The 15,659-nt window shown below is 39.0% G+C and overlaps 1 protein-coding gene across 2 annotated transcripts in view; it reads left to right on the top strand.

Annotated features, from left to right (window-relative positions):
- The first annotated feature begins 6 nt into the window (after window positions 1–6).
- Window positions 7–15,659, top strand: part of ZDHHC17 (zinc finger DHHC-type palmitoyltransferase 17) — a 109,086-nt gene continuing 93,433 nt past the window's right edge. For both annotated transcript variants that reach the window (XM_046646108.1, XM_046646107.1), the window contains exon 1: window positions 7–272. In XM_046646108.1, coding sequence (XP_046502064.1) covers window positions 180–272 — 93 coding nt within the window. In that variant the 5' untranslated portion in view covers window positions 7–179. The remainder of the gene's footprint in view (window positions 273–15,659) is intronic.

The following is a 15,659-nucleotide window of genomic DNA, read 5'->3' as shown; positions in this document are numbered from 1 at the left end:
GCTCCGGCCGCCCCGCTCGCGCGCACGCGCGCAGGGCCCGCGCCCTCGGAGCGGGGAGGGGGCCGAGGGGGCGTCACGCCGCGAGGGGAAGGAGGCGGCGGCCGCGTCGCCTCCGGCGGGGCTCGCGCTCGCCCTCCGCTTCGCCCGCGCCCCGCGAGGGTGAAACGCTTTCTCCCGGCATGCAGCGGGAGGAGGGATTTAACACCAAGATGGCGGACGGCCCGGACGAGTACGAGCCCGAGGCGGGCTGCGTGCCCCTTCTCCATCCTGAGGTGAGGCGCGGCGCCGAGCGCTTTCCTCGCCCTGCGGCCCCCCGACCTCCCTCCCCCGGACTCGCGGAGGGCCGTGGCCTCCGCGTGTGGGGCAGTGGAGCGGGCCGAAGTTGGGGAGGGCGGGGAGGCAAATCCAGGCCCGGCGAGCGGATAACGGGGAGGAGATAGCGGGGCGGGCCCGGCCTGGGCCCAGCCGAGCCGGGAGGCGGAGGTGCGGTGGGCTGCTCGCGGGGCTCCGGCGGCGGGGCCTGGCGCTGGGGTGGGCCCGCCGCTTGAGCCCCGGGTCCTGCCCCGAGCCTCTCGGGCGAGGAGGAGGCGCGTGTGGTTTTGATTTCATCTCTTTCCTCCGCCTGGGTGAATGACGGTCTGTTCCTCCCGTTTAGCTCCCTGTGGGGGAGTGTAGGGTACGAGCACAGTTTCTCGGACAAAGTGATGTGCTTCCAGGTTATGCCCTAGGCGGCACCTCGGGGCACCTTGTGTCGGATGTCCTTATTTGAGCGTTTGTCCTTAACCGATTGAAAAGACAGGTCAGAACTTTTGGGACCAGACCGACTCACACATTAGCTTGTCAGAGTACCGTTTTTGTCTTTTTTGGAGCCTGGGGAGGACAGTGCAACACGTTTCGCATCACAACATGAGTATATTCCCATCTCAGTAAACAGTGCCCCGCTCCACGCTCAGTCACACTCTGTACTTGTTTACCTTAGTTTATAGCTGAGCTGGTGCTGGAAGCAGTTCTTGATGCATTCCGGCTTTTAAGGATCCACAGAGATGTGCGGATGGGGCAGCGGCGGAGCTTCCTGAAGAACTCCGGTAGTTTTTGCGACGTTAAGGGATGAAGAATCTTTGTGTTGTAGTAGGATGAGCAAACATGGAAGTCTCTCCCCGGTTACTCTGCATTAGGATGGTTCTCTTTATTTCTGGATTTTGGCTTGTAGCATGCTTATATTATTTTGTAAAATGTGAATAAAGACACTTAACCAGTATTATATATTAATACTCAGCCACCCTCTCATTCATCACTTTGACTTATCAAAAACAGATGAGAGTGTTCCTTAGGAATATGCCTGGGCCATATTTTTCTCAATAGAAAAAGCTCCCCTGGATTTGTGACAAACAGAACTGTACAGTATGATTGAACATTTTTTTCCCCTCACGTTTATAGGGTTTATTTTGTTTTGTTTTTTTTGCCAAAGTGAGATCATGCTATATTGATCTGTGAGCCTTTCTGTTCATATGTTAAGTAAGTATTGAACACCTGACTTGGGCAAGGTGCTATCTTAGGAGCTGAACCAGAGCGATGAGCAATACTGACAGGCCTCCTGCCCTCCAGGAATGTGTGTTCCAGGCAGCACCTGCTTGAACATTTTTTTTTTACCAAAGCGGTAACATTTTCAGGACTGGCGTTGGAGACATCTCTCTTTTAGAGCACACTTAGGCCCTAAAAGTATGTCAAGAGACAAAGTAGTTTGCAGATGATACATTGAAACGTTGCTAAGGAATGTTTCTATTCATCTGTTACTGTGAAAGTGTTTCAGATACTTAAATGTTGCTTCTATGTGTTTTAACATAGTGTTCTCTTTTTGTAAAGCTTTACTTTGCGAAGTAGTTTATTGTTTGATACTTTAAGAATAATTTTCTCTGGTAACAAATCCAGAGCTTGCTTGGTATAACGGAATGGCCTGTAGGCTTGAAGTTCAGAGACCAGTCTCTAGGTTACCATATGATAGAATATGACTAGAAAATCGGCTTCCTCATCATTGAAAGTGCAAGTTGAAATAAATGATATCTTCCATTCGTTTTTACCTAACAAACACAAGATCTGATGAGTTTCGATGCTTGGAGTCTTATGCTCGTGACTCTGAGGGCTAAAGACTTTCTGCGTGGTTCCTCTGGTGAGGGCTGCGTTCTCACCTGGTGCAGACATGGTAGAGTACTGCTGCTTCCTTGCAGTGTGTTCTTGGATAAACTGCTTCTCTGAGTTCCAGCTTCTTCTTTTATAATAATGGGATGAAATAATACTAATAGGTTATTGTGAGGATTAAATGAGATAATATATTCTTTTTGTTGTTCTTAAGCAGTATTTTCAGTCTCCCTTGGAAAGAAACCCGTACTCTGCCTTGGTGAACAAATAAAATAATAGTACTTTAAACCCCTTTTTGGAGAGAACATAGACTTTTGGTCAGACAGACTTGAGTTTGCATTCTGGATGCGTAGTCCTTAGCTAAGTGACCTGAGACGCGTACTTAAGCCTCAGTTTGTTCATTAGAAAATGGGGATGTTGCCAGTTCACTTGACTGTAAGGGGTTAGGCAAGACTCTGTGTTGAGGTTCAAGAACTGGCATATTGTTGCTGCTCAGTTACTGTTGTTTCTTTTTCCTTTACCAGAACAAGGAGGGAGGTGTTACACATTTATTTTGGTTTTGGTGTATGGTTTAGAAACTTGTGGGGTTTTTAATTTAGTGGAATAGGATCTTGCAGAAGAAAGTTTTATTTTACTTCTTTCTTCAGATTTAATATTGTGTCACAAAAATAGTGTCTCATTAAATATTTGTTGAATAAATGAATTATTTGTAGGATAAAGAAATTAGTCATTCCTTAAATCTCCTCTTAGTATGCAAACTGCTCTCTGCTAAAATCTTTCTTAGGGGGATTATGTAATTACGTGAGCAATGAACCCATCTTTTTAGAGGTATTTGCTATGAGAGAACCTTATTTTTTAATTAAGTAATTCATTCATGTAGTCAGTCATTTAAACGTTTGTTGATCTTGTTTGGGTCAGGCACTGTGCTGGACTCTTGAGACTTCGGATTTTTGTGGTAAATTCAGTGAGAGGCAGTATGGGGTACTGGTTAGGAGCCAGGCTCTGGTGACAAACTGAGAAGCTAGGTTCTACTGCTTAATATCATCATGGTCACGTTACACTTTTGTGTTCGTAAAATGGATGAACCAATTATCAGGGGATTAGGGTGCCAATCCTGCCTCTGTGACTTGAGGCTGGTGGACATTTAACTACTCTTAGTTTCTTTGCCTTTAGAATAAAATTAGGACCAGACTAGATAATCTCTTAAGATTTCTTCAAACTCTGATGTTCTGATTGTGTGTTGTGATTTTTCAAGATCCGTAGGCTTGAGCATCTGTCTACCAGAAGTATAGCACTGTGCTAGGTTATATGGGTGAAAATAAAATACATAGGATGGCTTCTGCTCTCTGGAAGTTAATGATCTAGTTGGGAAGATATATACACTTGAAACACGTAGAATCCAAATAAGTGCTGAATTGGTAGTGTAGCCTGTAAGCAGTGTCAGATTCCTGTCATCTACAGTGCTTAGAAGAAAGACTTCAGCAGAACGATAGAGACCATGTGTTTGTCTACAGGTCCATCTGACTTGCTGTCAGCAGTCTTCCGTTTCACCCACTAGTACATCCTCAGTAAGCCGTCTCAGCTCTTTCCAGAATGAGGCCACCGTACTCCCTTCTGCTGGAGTGTCATTATAGGGGCTCTCTGTTTCAGCAAGATCTGACTCAGAGCTTTGGACTGGATTGCCTAGATTATCTAGGCCTTTCATCTCTTGCTTCCTTTTTGTCTCAGTTTCAAAACTTGTATTACTGCCTTTTCTCTCGTTTCTCATTTTCTTTTTAATGGTAACATTTTTTTCCGCATTAATTTTGTCCGTATTCATGTCTAATTTTTTTGTTTAGAATATTAAACTGAAGTATTACTGCATCTCCTGTCTTCACAGATTTTATTAAATATTTTTTTTAAGCTTTTCTTTAGTGAAAGTGATTTTGCCTTTTCCATTACTATTTTTTTGACGTATTTTGTAGTTAGAGATATGTATGTGTACACATGTGTAAGTTAACTCATTTGCTTTCAGAACTCAGAAAATTACTTTGAAAATTGTTTTTCTTCTTCTGATAGTTACTGGTACACCCTACCTTCAAAGCATGTTTTTCTGGCAGTCTTTGGCATCTGATGCCTTTTTTTAATTCAGCAAAAATGCTATAGGTCATATAATTGTAATTTACATTTAAAAATACTATACCTCGAGCACAGTAACCACTAAGTCAATATACATAAAATTAAAATGAAACTAGTTAGTAACCGCGTGGATGAGAGCAAAGCCAAAGTTGAAAATTACTGACCTGTAGAACCAAAAATTATATTTTGTTGTGAGAAATGCTATTTAACTGTTTTGATTTCTTTGTTTTATTTTGCTGTTTTTATATAATTTGAGAGAATTATTCCAAAAGTGTTTATTAAGGGTGGACTGCGTGTGGGTGGATACAAGAGGGATATAGGTTAAAAGTGTGAGCGCTGGTGTTTGGCTGCTTGAGTTCAAATCCTAGTTTTGCCACTTATTAGCTGTGTGGCCCTGGGCAAGTTATTGAACTGTGTCCCAGTTTTCCAGACTAAAATGGGATTATAATAGCAGCTACCTCGTGAGGTTGTTGTGCAGATTGAATGAGGTAATACATATAAAGTTCTCTGTCTGGCACTTAGTGACACAATACATGTCAGCTATTAATGTTGTGGTAAGAAGTTAGTAATGTCTTAAGCCGTGGTGGTATACGTAAGTTAGATGGGGAGGCATTGACTAAGGAAGATCATTAAAATTGGTGGCGATTGAAGAGAAGACAGGCAGAGGACTCTTTATTGTGAGGCTTTTTTGCACTATTTAGTTTCCTTAAAGATGTGTGCTTTGATATGAGGAGTGTTTATTGAGCATCTAAGTATGATCTTGATGCTTTGCTAGGCCGCAAAGTAATGAGGAATACAAAATAAGGCATTGCAAAATAACAAAAGATTAACAGTAGGCCTCCAGATCCCTCAAGATAAGTGAAGGTGAGTGTGTGTGCGTGTTTTCTTAAAAATTAAAAACGCACTGCAGACCTCCTCTCCTCTACAGAGTATCCTGTGGGCGTGGTAGGGTAGTTGAGTGAGTCAGCTAAGGTGTCTTGACGTAGTATGCTCTTAACAGAACCCCCAAACACTACATAATCCAAAAAGGTGTTACTTCAGTATCAGGGTTATGTGAAATTCTACTTCTAAGCATCATCTAATTCTAGTATTATGATTAGATTTTATGACAGATGGGTAATTCAAGAATAAACTACCAGATATTTTAAACTTTGGAGTTTGAAAAATTGATTCAAGGCAATATCATATTATAAAATATGCAAGTGAAATTCTCTCTCAAGGTAATAATTATCCAGTTGTAGGATAATATCTTCTATTAAAATCTCATTAAAATCGAGCTACAGGTGGCTAATTTGAAAGTACAGTGAAACTTCAGCCTTCTGTAAAGGAGATACTGTGAATAACTTGATTTCCTGAGTTATAGAGGGTTAAACAGAATATTTTTGGTTTTTCTTTCAACTGTTGTTGAAAATTTGCAAAATGACTTACTCTGTTTCCTAAGGTTAATACATACTAAATATGATAGTCTTTCTTTGATAAATCAGAATATTATAGTGTCTTAGGCTCATCTTTCTGATCATCGGTGGTTAGTGTTGAAGAGACGGAGATGATAGCACTAAAGGTACCTGAAGGTTTTTTTGTATATATGTCAGATAGCTTGTGTTTTTTATCAGTTGTTTTATACTACGAAAAATCAAGTGAAAAATGCTAACTACTGATTCTGATGTTACTATACTATACCCTTGTTCAGTTTTTAAAAATAACTTTCTGATTATGAACATTTGTTTAATTTAAATTTATGAACATTTAATGAGAGATGACCAAAACTGGTAACCAAAACTATTCTCATTCTCATGAAAAATAAAAGATAAGTAAATAAACCCTTCTATGAGCTGAAGACAGGAGTTGCTTGTTGTGTTAGTTAGAATCCTTGGGTTGCAAATATCACCAACTCTTTTAAAACTTACTTGGGCAAAAAAAGGGAATTTGCTGGCTCACATAACCCACACTCAGGAGGGCAGGGGTGCAGTTGGACTCAAAGATAACTGGAACCCGAGCTGAGAATGTTTTCTCTCTCTCCTCTTCTCTGCCTTTTGGCTTCATTTTCTCTTAACGTAGAACAGTATCTTTCTTCTGTGTAGTGGGGACCTGGATGCCAGCATTTTTTGCCATACATCTCAAATCTCAGCCATCTAGAGGGACTGCCTGTCTTCCGTTATTCCACATTGGAAAGGGGCATCAGGTTATCCTGATTTAGGTTATATGCCCCCTCCTGTGACCGTGGGATAGGGCCTGTAATTGGCCAGAATCTCTTGGAATTGGGGGAGGAACAAGTCCTTAAAAAAGGAATGCTAGCAGGCAAAACTGTTTCTGTCCCCTGTACTCTTAATATAAAGAACTGCTTATTTGCTTTGTTCCCAGTTTTCTCCGCACTTTAAGAGATGTTTTTGGGAATGTAAATTGGTGCAGCCACTATGGAAAACAGTATGGAGATTCCTCAGAAAATTAAAAATAGAACTACCATGTGTTCCAGCTTTTCCACTTCTGGATATTTATCCAAGGAACATGAAAACACTAATTTGAAAAGATATATACACCCCTATGTTCGTTGCTTCGTTATTCACAATAGCTAAGACTTGGAAGCAACTTAAGTGCCCATCAATGGATGAATGGATAAAAAAGATGTGTTAGATCTCTCTCTCTCTCTCTCTCCCCCTCTCCCCCCCCCCACAGTGGAATACTACTCAGCCATTAAAAAAGATGAAATCTTGCCATTTGTGACAACATGGATGAACCTCACAGGTGTTAAGCTAAGTGAAATAAGTCAGATGGAGAAAGCCAGAAAGCCGAATACCATATGATTTCAATTCATTTGTGGAAGATAAAAAAATGACAACAAACACACAGATACAGAAAATAGATTGGTGGTTCCTAGAGGGTGGGAGAAGGGTGAATGGGGTAAAGAGGAGGGCACATTTTTGCAGTGATGGATGGCCACTAGACTTTTGGTAGTGAACACGATGTAGTCTCTACAGAAGTTGAAATATTTTGTACACCTGAAATTTATATGATGTTATAAACCAATGTTACCACAATAAAAACATAAATTAAAAAAAGAGATGCTGTAATTACATTTAACTCATTCTTAACACTAAGAGTTCTAGTTGAGCTACTGAATAGCATTCTATCTGAATATCTAGACCAGGGGTTAGGAAACTTCTTCTGTAAAGACCAGATAGTAAATATTTTCAAGTTTGTGGCCCATATAGTCTCTGTAGCAGCTGCTCAGCTCCGTTGGTGGTTGTATGAAAGCAACATGGAAATGATTGCCTGTGCTGTGTTCCAGTAAAACTTTTTATATAAAATCAGGTGGTGGGCCAGATTTGACCTGTGGGCTATGTTCACCAGCCCCTGATCTAGACAATGCGTAGAAACTCCAAGAAATTTATGGTTAAATATATGATATTTCCGTGCACTGAATACAGTTAATTGCTGGTGTGCAGTAACTTCATCAGAACTGGATTTGTGTGGGAGATGGGTTGGGTGAAGTCAGAATGTGTGTGTGCGTGTGTGTGTATTAGAATCTTATAGAGAACTTTGTTAGAATACTCATGCTTCCATACACACCTCTCAAAGTTTCTAATTTAGTATGTGGGTTTGTGGTATGTAGATTTTGAAAAAGCTCTGAGGTGATTCTGATAAGCACTCCCGTACTTTATCCCCCACTCTCTGATACGCCCTTGATGTGTGGGAAAAGTTTTATTAAGGAGGAGGAGGGAAACTAATTTGACATTTAATGTGTAAGGCATTGTACTGTGTGCTTTTCATGTTCTCTCTTCAATCTGTTAGATAATAATAGTAATTGTTAACACTTAGCAAATTATAACTTTGAGCTAGCCTCTATCCTAAACAGTTTTTTTTTGCTATTATTATTATTATTATTATTATTTTATTAATGTTATGATAGATTACAACCTTGTGAGATTTCAGTTGTACATTTTTGTTAGTCATGTTGTGGGTACACCACTTCCCCCTCTGTGCCCTCCCTCCACCCCCCCCCTTTTCCCTGGTAACCACCGATCAGATCTCCTTATCAATATACTAATTTCCACCTATGAGTGGAGTCATATAGAGTTCGTCTTTCTCTGACTGACTTATTTCGCTTAACATAATGCCCTCGAGGTCCATCCACGTTGTTGTGAATGGGCCAATTTCGTCTTTTTTTATGGCTGAGTAGTATTCCATTGTGTATATATACCACATCTTCTTTATCCAATCATCAGTTTCTGGGCATGTAGGCTGGTTCCACGTCTTGGCTATTGTAAATAATGCATATATATTCATTTAATTCTCACACCTTTTTCACAAATGAGGAAATTGAGGCATAGAGGGGTAAGTAACTTGCTGGAAAGTGGTGGAACTGAATCTGAATCCAGGTTCAAACTGCTTGAATCCAGTTGCTCCTTTTTTCTAGCAGCACAGTGTGATAGTGATGATATAGTTACAGTTGATTGAACATTATTTGCCAGGCACTGGCGAGCTGTTACTGCAAATGTCCTCATTTACTTTTTAATGAAAATTTTTATTTTTTTAATGGACTTTATTTTTTAGAGTAGTTTTAGGTTTACAGAAAAATTGAGCAGAAATTACAGAGGATTCCCATATACCTGTTCCCCTCCCCCCCATCAACATCCTGCACCAAAGTGGTAAATTTGTTACGGTTAGATGAACCTACATCGACACATCGTTGTCACCCAAGGTCCATAGTTTACATTAGGTTTCACTTTTGGTGTACATTCTCGGGGTTTTGCCAAATGTATAATGACATGTATCCACTAATATAGTATCATACAGAATATTTTCACTGCCCTAAAAATCCTCTGCGCTCCACCTGTTTATCCATGCCATTTATCCCTCCCTCCCTGCCAGCTCCGGCAACCACTGATCTTTTTACTGTCTCCATAGCTTTGTCTTTACCGTAATGTCATGTAGTTAGAATCACACAGTGTGAAGCCTTTTCAGATTGGTTTCTTTCACTTAGTAATGTGCGTTTAAGGTTTCTCCATGTCTTTTCATGACTTGATAGCTTTTTTTTTTTAGTGCTAAATAATATTCCATTGTCTGAGTATACCACAGTTTGTTTATCCATTCACCCACTGAAGGACATTTTGATTATTTCCATGTTTTGCTCATTTACTGTTGACAGTTGTTCTGCAAGTAGATATTATTGAACTGTTTACAGATTAAGAAATAGACTGTGAGGGGTGAAGTAATTTATCCAAATTCACATCATTGGTAGTTGGCAGAGTTTGTGTTAGAACCTAAACTCTCTGACTCCAAACCCATAATTGTCATACATACTCTGCCATATAAATTAATAGGTCAAAACACAAATTATTGTTTACTAGGTAATAGAAAATCTCTATCAGAGTTACTATCGGCTCTTGTTAATAAAGGTGTTAGCAGAGGACTCAGTTTTGGCAGTTGCTGTAAGACCACTTCTTTGAGCTACCCTTTGACTTGAAATAATAAAACTAAATTCCCTTAAAAACCCTCACTTTCAAATTTTCTTTTATTCCATCTATTCTTTTTCTTTCTTTCTCCTGCTTAGTCTGAATTCATAAGGTAAAATCAATCCCTTGCAAGGAAGTGAGAGAAGCCTCGGTGTGGTGGGGGCTGTAGGTGCACGCTCTCACGGTGCGGCGGTGGCGGTGGTTGACGGGAGGGCAGGCGCTGCTGCCTTTACTACAGGCGCCTCAGGCTCAAGCCTTGTTGAAGAGGCCCACTATCTTGTGTATTATTTTTTAATCTCTTCTAAAGATTGGTTGCTAGACCACATTCTCTTAGTTAGTAGAGCTGTTTGGTTTTTTCAGGGAGAATAATGTAGTTCAAATGTCACATCCAGCTGTTAGTAGCTGTCTGATCTTGAGCAAATAACTTAACCTCTTGGTGCTTCAGTTTTCTTATCTGGAAAATGGGGGTAATAATAGCACCTACCTCTTAGGTTTCTTATGAGGTTAAATGCGTTAATATGCCATATTTTGTAGGTTTTAACGTGTGTATATTTTATATTTTAATCTCTCTGAAGTTGGAGTTTGTCTCACGGTGAGTGGGGCCTAGTGGTGGTAGTGATTAGTTGTTCCTGCTGGCGCGTGTGCAGTCTTTGTGATGATTCCTGATGGCGTGATTGTATACTTGCAGCCCCCGTTTCGGTCACCTGTCCGTTTCAGGAACATTTGAGGAAAGAATGAGAATCTTGGTTGCTTTCTGAAAACTGTTGATAGCTCTGGTAAGATCAAGAAAATGCCAGCATCAGACTTGAAGAATGGGTGTCAGCGGCTTGAGACAAAATCCGTGAGATAATAGTGACATCTTCTTTTAGGAAATGCTCTGTGTGTTCTTGGTGGCCCATAAAACAATACTGTAATGAAAAACAGTATATGGATATTGGCAGCTCTAGGTTGAGAAGTGATTCAGAAGAGTCTGATCTTGAACATGTTTTAGCAGTACCATAACCAATTTGTCTTATCTATCTCCTTTTAATATATCCCAAGAGTAGTATATGACAAAAGTCTGTCACAATAAGTCTGTAAGAGATCTTTCAATTAGTATAAATAAAAATCCTAGGTAAGAAGAAAGCACTGTGTTGTATGTAGCTCAGTTGGCAGTGTTTCTTTGTAGTGGTACATAAAGGAGTGGTGCATCTTAGAGTCAGCAGTATCTTTGATTCTGTGGATTTGTCTCTAGTTTGGAACAGTACTTAGCACACAATTAGAGTTAGCTTTTATTTGTTTTATAATCTTTCTTTCTGCAATTTAAGATTATGGGAGAGCATGTACACCATTGTTAAACCCGTATCTACCTTGGAGATTTTATCTCCCTTCACTGTAATTAAAAATATCCATTAATCTCGATTTATAATTCTGTAACTATAATCATGAATAAACTGCAGGCATTATTTTCTAAGGAAATCTTGCTTTCTAATTGAACACTCAATATAAATATCTAGGATCTTCCAGCTGTTTATGTAAGAAGTTAATTAATTTGCTTTCATAAGTTCTCATTATTTAAACTTGTTTTTTCCTTATTTGTCTGCTTTTTTTCCTGTGGATAACTGAAAGCAACCAAGTCCAAAAAAGGGCCACATTTGGGGGGAAAAAAACATTTGACAAACTAGAATCTAGCACTATATCGTAGCAGACCAAATAAAAATTTAAACTTTCTGAGCTGTCATCCTAACATCTGATTTATTCTATGTTGTTGAATAATATATGAATTTTCAAGGTATCAGAAATTTAAACCCCAGCGTGGGTTTTTTGGCTTTAAAAAAAAGTGACACATGATTATTGTCAAAAATTTAAATAGTACAGAAGGGTCTATAGTAGAAAGTAAAAGCATATATAAATGTATATTTTATATACATACTACATTTATTTCTTTGTTTTTGTATGTAATGGTATCATACAAAATGTTATGAAATTTGTGTTTTTTCAGAAGAGGGCTCAGAGGAGTCTGACTGAAGTTTGGTTAATAAGAGTGTCTTTGTCTCCATGGGGTGAACTTCACATTTCTCAGAATGCCCCACGTGAGAGAGCCAGCAGTCGATATTTATTGCCACTTATTGAGGGTATTTGATAGCCGAGAGAAAACTACAAACAGTGCCCGCTTGTGTAATCTGGTTTGCCTCTACTTTTCACTTTTCCCCCTTTATTCCCATCCTATGGTAGGCAGAATTATTGCCCCCCCTACCCCCCCAAGATATCAAATCTTAATCCCTGGAACCTGTGTTACCTTATGAAGGAGAAACAGTCTTTGCAGGGATGATTAAATTAAGGGTCTTGAGATGGGGAGATTGTCTGGATTACCCTAATTGCAATCACATGTATCCTTATAAGAGGAAGGCCGAGGGAGATTAGAACACACAGAGGGGAAGGCTATATATGAAGTAGACCAGAGAGATTTGAAGATGCTGGCCTCGAATATTGGAGTGAGGTTGCCACAAGCCAAGGCATGCCAGGAGCCACTAGGGCTGGAAGAGTCAAAACATGGCTGCTTCCCAGAGCCTCCTGAGGGAGCGTGGCCTGCTGACAACTTGTGGTATTGATACTTGATTTTTGACTTCTGACCTCCAGAACCGTAAGATGGTAAATTTGTGTTGTTTTAAGCCACTAAATTTGTGGTAATCTGTTACAGCAGCAGTAGGAAACTAACACATATACCATCACACAGGGCTGTTTTGCGTAATTTGTTTGCATAGCAATAGGAACACAGACAACAGGACAGTTAACTCTGCCTGAGGGAAGCAGGGAAGGCTGTGGTGACGTGTGACTTGTGAATTGAAGGATTTGTAAAAGTTTACTGACTCTGAGGCAGGTGGGGTGCGCCTTCTGAGCAAAAGAGCTCACATGAGCAAAAAGATACTGAGGTTTTTAAAGGACGTGACTTTTTGGAGATTGGTTTATGTAAACATGTAGGATGCTTAGAAGGGAATGCTGGATACTAAAACTGGAAAAAGTAAGCTCGCACCAGGTCATGTGACTTTGTAGGATTGCTGAAATGTTCTCACTTTACCATATATGCATAATTTTAAGGATTTTAAGCAGGAGAGTGATTGGAACAGCAATGTGGACAGACCATTTTTTGAGAGAATATTGTAGAGGCAAAACAGAAAAGGACTGATAGGGATTTGTTTTGAGAAAAGTAGTAGTAGTAAGACGTGGTAACTGATTAATTACACCTGAAATTTTGGGAGACTGAGTGAAGGTTGAGTGAGTTTTTAGCTTGGACATTTTGATAGTTGGAAGTGCCTTTTAGTAAATAGGACAGGAAGGAGGAAGAATATGTTGTGGAGGTGGTGAGAAGGAAAAAATATCATTAGATGATCCTTTAAAATTACATATCTAATCCTGTTACTTCCTTGCTCAAAATTCCTCAATTGATTCTCTATTGCCTGCTGAACTAGATGCCTAAGTGCCTTTGTTTATTCTCAATTGAAGATGGGATTTGTGCATTCCTTCTTTTAGGATGTATAAGTGTTTCTTTGCCACCCACATTTGTATTTGGGTAATTAAATTTAAATAACTTAATTTACATGTGCTTGTGACTCATACAGTTAAATAACAAAGTAACAAAATAACGTACAACACTTAAAAGGTACTACTTCAGAATTTTCCAGAAATGGGACATTTTGTGTCTGCCCCAGCTCTCTGGGGCCTAGTTGGAAATGTGGCCAGGACTTGAGATTGGGTTGCTGGTAAGAAGAGTTGACTGTGTATGTGAAGGGCAGAAGGGAGAGTAGATGACTTCCGTAAGATTTTTAGTCCGACTAGGAGGTGTATTAAAATGATGTTAGTCAGAATCCTATAGTTGGAGGACAAAATTGAGACTTAATCTCAAGTGAAATACGAAGTCAGACATATTCAGTAATGCAAGGGTGTGATAAGTGGGCATTTATATCCACATGCAGTGCTATTCATTCTCTGGAATGTGTTTGAATAAGGACAATTTAACAACTTTATATACAATGGAGAAACAATAAAGGCATTGTCTTTTTTAAATGGAAAAAAATACAAGGAAATAAGGATGTATTGTTATTATTAATTTTTCCAATCTTGTATTTGATGTGGTTGCCAATGCCATTTGCCATGGAAATGAAAGACCACACTTAATTGCAGGAGATTTGATTATATTCTTAGAGTATTCAAAGAGATTGTTAAAAATCAGAGTTTATATTTTTAACAATGTGGTCAGATACAAACATAAATCTGAACATTGGTAGTACTGCCATATACTAGTTATAACCAGCTCTAAAATACAATGGAAATGGTTTACATAGATCCCCTAATGCATACCACTTACCAAATAACTCTGAGTTGTATTAGTCAGGATAAACTAGGTTTTGCTGCAGTAGCAACCCTGAAATCTTAGTGGCTTACATGTTAGTGGTTTAGTACACATGCATTGTGGGTTGAATAATGGCTGCTTTAGGACCCACACTGATTATCCGCTCTCTGGAACATTGCCATTTTCCGTAGCAGAAGGAAAGAGAAAGTGAAGAATTGCATACTGGCTCTTAAAACCTGTTCTCTGAGAGCAACATTTCTCTTTCATTCATATTCTCTTGGTTAAAAAAAAAAAATTACTTGGACTCAACTTTCAAGGGGCTAAGGGCATACAATCCAACCATATGCTTGGGAAGAGAACTGGAAATGTTTGGTGGGTAGCACTAATGATTATAGTAATTTTAAATATAAAAGTCAAGACCAAAAAAGCCCAAGAAAAAGATTAATATATGTGACTATAAAAAGTGTAATCCTGGAAATATATTAAAAGCACAGATAACTCTAAAAATGGAACAGAAGTGTTTAGATCAGTATGAAAAAGATTAATATCTAATCTTCTCTATACAGAAAAATTTGACTGAAACATATTAAACAAATTTTAGGACTCATATAGAATAAAATGGTCAAAGGATAAGAGCAAGCAGTTCTCAAAAGACGAACTAGAATAGGAACATATATTTAAAGTTGAAATTTCAAGTATTATTTAATCTATTTAAGTTAGAGGAGAATTAAAAATAACACCTAGTGCCAGTGAGTTTATGGGGACATGGTTGGTCATATATTGCTGATGGGATTACAAATATAATCCTTTTGCAAAACAATTTAGATACTGTATCAAGAACCATAAAAACATTCATACCCTTTAAGAATCCCTCTCCAGGAAGCTTCCTCCAGTTGAAAAGAAGAAATGTTAAATGAGTTGAAGTGTTTTTAATAGGAAAATCTATCCATTTTTTCATTTCGTTTAACGGCACTAATGTTACCAAGCCCTGTGTGTGCCATGCACTGGGAGAACACATGGTCAAGATAGGGCTCTTGCCCTGTCGTAGCTCACAGTCTGATGGTGAAGGGAATGTTGGGGGAGGACGTATAAGAGGAATGCCTAAGAAACAATGTCTGAGTTTAGTTAGGAAATCTAAGAATAGCTTGAATGTTCAGTGATTGGGAAATATTCCAGTATGTTTCAATATATCAGTTTAATATTTTGCAATGGTTAAAAACAGTACTTATAAAAACTATGTGTAATGGCATGAAGAAATGTAAAAGGGAAGAATGTAAAAAATATGAGTACTATGATTACAGACTGTGAAAATATATAAACATTTGGGCAAATAAAGATTGTATAGCAGTGTTGAAAGAGATTTTCAAAATTAAGCTAAATTAAAAAACACTTCCTCATAAAAACACAACTCCAGTTTAGTAATGAAAAAAACATCAGGCATGTCCCAGTTGAGGGTCATTCTACAAAATACCTGACTAGTTCCAGAACTGTCAAGGTCATCAAAAACAAGGAAGATCCGAGAAATTGTCATAGCCAAGAGGAGCCTAGGGAGTCATGCCAACTTAAATATGATATCCTAGATGATATCCTGGAACACAAGAAGGACATTTTGTAAAAACTAA

This window comes from Equus quagga, chromosome 19 (genome assembly GCF_021613505.1).
Source record: "Equus quagga isolate Etosha38 chromosome 19, UCLA_HA_Equagga_1.0, whole genome shotgun sequence".
Lineage (NCBI taxonomy): Eukaryota > Metazoa > Chordata > Mammalia > Perissodactyla > Equidae > Equus > Equus quagga.
Note: the sequence above shows the minus strand (reverse complement) of the source record. Positions and strands in the feature narration are given on the sequence as shown.